Source organism: Hyalella azteca, unplaced genomic scaffold (genome assembly GCF_000764305.2).
Source record: "Hyalella azteca isolate HAZT.00-mixed unplaced genomic scaffold, Hazt_2.0.2 contig5656, whole genome shotgun sequence".
Classification (NCBI taxonomy): Eukaryota; Metazoa; Arthropoda; class Malacostraca; order Amphipoda; family Hyalellidae; genus Hyalella; species Hyalella azteca.
In genome coordinates, this window is record NW_025935838.1 from 17,024 (window position 1) to 21,163 (window position 4,140).

General features: G+C 44.9%; 1 protein-coding gene across 1 annotated transcript in view; it reads left to right on the plus strand.

Annotated features, from left to right (window-relative positions):
- The window catches only part of LOC108674353 (protein rtoA-like), a gene marked incomplete at its 3' end in the record, with an annotated part of 6,311 nt that extends 5,413 nt beyond the window's left edge, over positions 1–898 (plus strand). Inside the window, exons 2-3 of the mRNA XM_018162297.1 lie at positions 3–194; positions 659–898. Of these exons, the coding sequence (XP_018017786.1) occupies positions 3–194; positions 659–898 (432 nt within the window). The remainder of the gene's footprint in view (positions 1–2; positions 195–658) is intronic.
- Positions 899–4,140: the final 3,242 nt, after the last annotated feature.

A 4,140-nucleotide genomic window follows, 5' to 3' on the forward strand; every position in this document is an offset into this window, starting at 1 on the left:
AGTCGAGTCAACCAACACAGGAGTCGAGTCAACCAACACAGGAGTCGAGTCAACCAACACAGGAGTCGAGTCAACCAACACAGGAGTCGAGTCAACCAACACAGTAGTCGAGTCAACCAACACAGGAGTCGAGTCAACCAACACAGGAGTCGAGTCAACCAACACAGGAGTCGAGTCAACCAACACAGACAGAAGTCGAGTCAACCAACACAGGAGTCGAGTCAACCAACACAGAAGTCGAGTTAACCAACACAGAATTCGAGTCAACCAACACAGAAGTCGAGTCAACCAACATAGATGTCGAGTTAACAAACACAGACGTCGAGTCAACCAACACAGGAGTCGAGTTAACCAACACAGCCGTCGAGTCAACCAACACAGACGTCGAGTCAACCAACACAGACGTCGAGTCAACCAACACAGACGTCGTGTTAACTAACACATACGACGAGTTAACCAACACAGCCGTCGAGTCAACCAACACAGAACGTGCGCTGCTGGGGCGGCCCCTATTAAAAATCAAGGCTGGCACACCGGCGGCTATGGTCTACAGTTCCATCTTAGTGGGAATTATAGCCGCGTCAGGGTCGGCCATTAACTGATCACTGATGAACGTTATGTAATTGACCTGTGAGTTAGTGAGCCAACAACACACCAGTGAGTTTAGTCAATCCAACAACCAAAACAAACGTCGTGTCAACCAACACAGATATCGAGTCAACCAACACAGTAGTCGAGTCAACCAACACAGGAGTCGGGTCAACCAACACAGTAGTCGAGTCAACCAACACAGGAGTCGAGTCAACCAACACAGGAGTCGAGTCAACCAACACAGGAGTCGAGTCAACCAACACAGGAGTCGANCCGCTTCTTAATGCCCTCGGTATTCCTGGCTACGGTGAGCGCTGCGTTCAGTTAACAGGGGCGCTCTAAACGATATAAAAATAAAAAGTAATATAATATATGCGATTGTATGATGATAATGTATGCGATTGTATCCAAAATATGCAATTCGCTTTCGTTTGGGTTGGTGCAATAGTGTTGGTTATGTCGAAATCGTTGGAAATTAGCCGTTTCATCTCATAGAAAAGAAGTTACACTGGCGAGATAATATGTAAAAATTGCAATCACATGTAAGCCTAGTACGTCACGTTTGAAATTAAACTGCATTACAAAATTTGAGAAATATCTTTCATTATTAACATGAACGTTGAAGAACTTAGTTAAACTCGTCGATACGTTCTTTCACATTTAACAGGCTTTTAACATACGCATCCAGTTATCAAAGCCTGAACACTTGTGGGTTGTTAGCTTCGGTGTACTAAGTGCAGCGTTGACTCAGGCTTTATTTTACTGACATCCAAATGGTGGTTTATGTGAGATATTTCACAGTGAGTAATGATTACACATTGAGTTCCGACAATCTATTCAGAGTTTTAAGAGCTCCAGATCACGCCACACCGCTATTACTGCAATGGTTTCGAATATCCACACAGATGTTCTGGAACATCCACACAGATGTTCTGGAACATCCACATTGATGTTCTCGAACATCCACAAAGATGTTCATGTCTCTTATACACATCAAGATGTGTATAAGAGACAGGACAAATGTCGAACATAAACAATTAAAAGCTGGGAGTGGCAATGTGGAGAAAAGCTTTAAACAGTGATATAAAAAAATTGGTCGGGCGGAAAAATATTAGCAAATTTGACAATTTTTGGCCGCCCATAAGCCGCCTATTAGGAAATTTAATTTAGTGCCTGAAAACCTGCAAGTTATTCAACTAAGAAAACTAAGCCTCTCGTAATTCTCTATTAAATTTAAAATAAGATAAATGTCTTCTAATTTCGTTAGAACTAATTCAGCGCACATTAGCCACCTATAAACCACCGATAACTTACTGCGCTGGTAGAGCTACACTCAGATGCTATGTCCAAATAACACACTTTTGTGGGTCATCTTAACGCAGTTTGGGCCGGCAAAAAGATATATCAGTGCTACATCCACTCTCTGCTCGTTTTGTGGGTTAAAAAGCAAGAAACAGCTCATTCATTTCTTTGAGTGTAAAACTATTAGCAAGCCTATACAAACCCCTTTATTTTCACCTGTAACACTCATGCCAAGCACCAGGGCCGGCGTATTGTCGGCCAGAAATTCTGTACCACATTCGTATTCTGGAAGACGCGGCGCAGATTTCACGGCGCACAATCAATCCTGCGCGCTCGTTATGCGCGGCGCCCAAGACGAGCCGTGACCGACGCTCCCCTATTGAAACGCGCGTGTAATTACGCGCGCCGGGTATGTATAGCTGCCGTGATGCACACAGGGAAATGAGCGCGGCTTTGTCCAATTAGTGATACACTTGGGTCCTTGGGTAGGAAATTCTGCTTAATTTGGCCCAGTAAAATGAGTGTATCAATACAGAAAGTGGGTAATTTTGTGGACAATATGCCTCATTCACTTTTTTGAGAGCGGGAGTTGTTAAGGGTCGGTTTATTGGCGGCCAGTGGTTGGCCGGGCAAGGACTTTTTGAGGGGGCAATTTTTTTAGAAATTTGGCGAAAACTCAGAGAATAAAATGTGTCATATTATCTAGATAGTGACACTTTCTTGTCCTGAGCACGAGCAGAGAGTGAACGTTTTACTGATACGCCGTACGTTTTGCAAGGCCAAACTGGGTCAAGATGACTCATACGAGGAAATAAATGTGTCGACATTTTGACAAAGTCTCATTTCCTGGAGTGACGAGATGTCAAATTAAAGGCGAATTATCGGTGGCCACAAAATAGCCTGCTGTTCTTGACCACTCATTATCTGAAAGGGGACGAAATGGTCGTGTTATAGGCGGCCAAGCGACGCCTATACTTGATTTTTTTTATTATTTAATAAAAGAATAATTAGAACAATGCTAACCCACAATCGTTGGCAGGTCCTAATTAACCAGCGGCCGGTAATAACGCGTCCATGAGGATCGTTAGTCGACGATAACGCGGCGATAATACGGCACAACTTAAGCATAAGCGTTGGCCGACGATACTGGGTCGATCATACGTTTCTTATCTTGCATAAACACTAGCCGGCGATACGCCAGCGATACTGCCGACCTTATAATACACAAAAAAAGTTCTGGTACCGCCTAGGCTTCTGCCCAAGAATCGCTACACTCGGCTTGAAGTTACTCTGGGTTTACTTGGCCGCTGGTCGAAATCAACTTCTGTTCGAATCTCCTTTCAGATTTTATTGTGTCATGATAGTATGACAAATAGTATGACCAATGAGTGCGACAATTTGTCCTGAGAGTAGGAGATGGATTGACCGAGCTGATTCATCCTGAACTTGCAAACTGCTCAGTTGAGGCTTCTCTCCAAACCCTGAGCCGAAGCGGACATGAGCGGCTGATTTACGTGCTCCCCGAGTCCTGGGCGGCACCTATAATGCACGCACCAAAATTTTGCCAAGGACGTACCATAAAGCAGTACCATGCACCAATGAAGCAGTACCAGGTAGTATTGAAGCAGTACCACGTACCAATGAAGCAGTACCACGTACCAATGAAGCAGTACCACGTACCCATGAAGCAGCACCACGTACAAATGAAGCAGTACCACGTACAGTGAAGAAGTACCACGTACCATTAAAGCAGTACCACGTACCATTGAAACAGTCCACGTACCCATGAAGGAGTAATACGTACCAATGAAGCAGTACCACGTACCAATGAAGCTGTGCCCAGTAGAGCTTATCAATGCTAGCAACGTACGGCTACCGAGGGCTGAATTAAAGCAATGGAGCCCCGGCGTCCAATTTACTCACCGGCACCCAATTTACTCAGCGGCCTCCAGTTTACTCAGTTCATTATAATTACACGCAATTAAAAACTCAGCCGCGGCCTACACAATGGATGTGGCGTGGCGCATGCGTTCTGAATACCAAGTGGCAGGGTCTGCATATCGTCGGCCTATCGTCGGCATATCGTCGGCCATTCGCTCTAGTTTATTCCACGGTGGTCTTCGGCGGCAAATTCCTCGTTGGCTGCCCGTAATTTTAGAAGATTCTGTTGAGGCGAAAGAACCAAGATTTGATTTTGGCGTTTCGGTGACAGGCTATATAGTGCGCCAATGATTATAAACCGCCTGC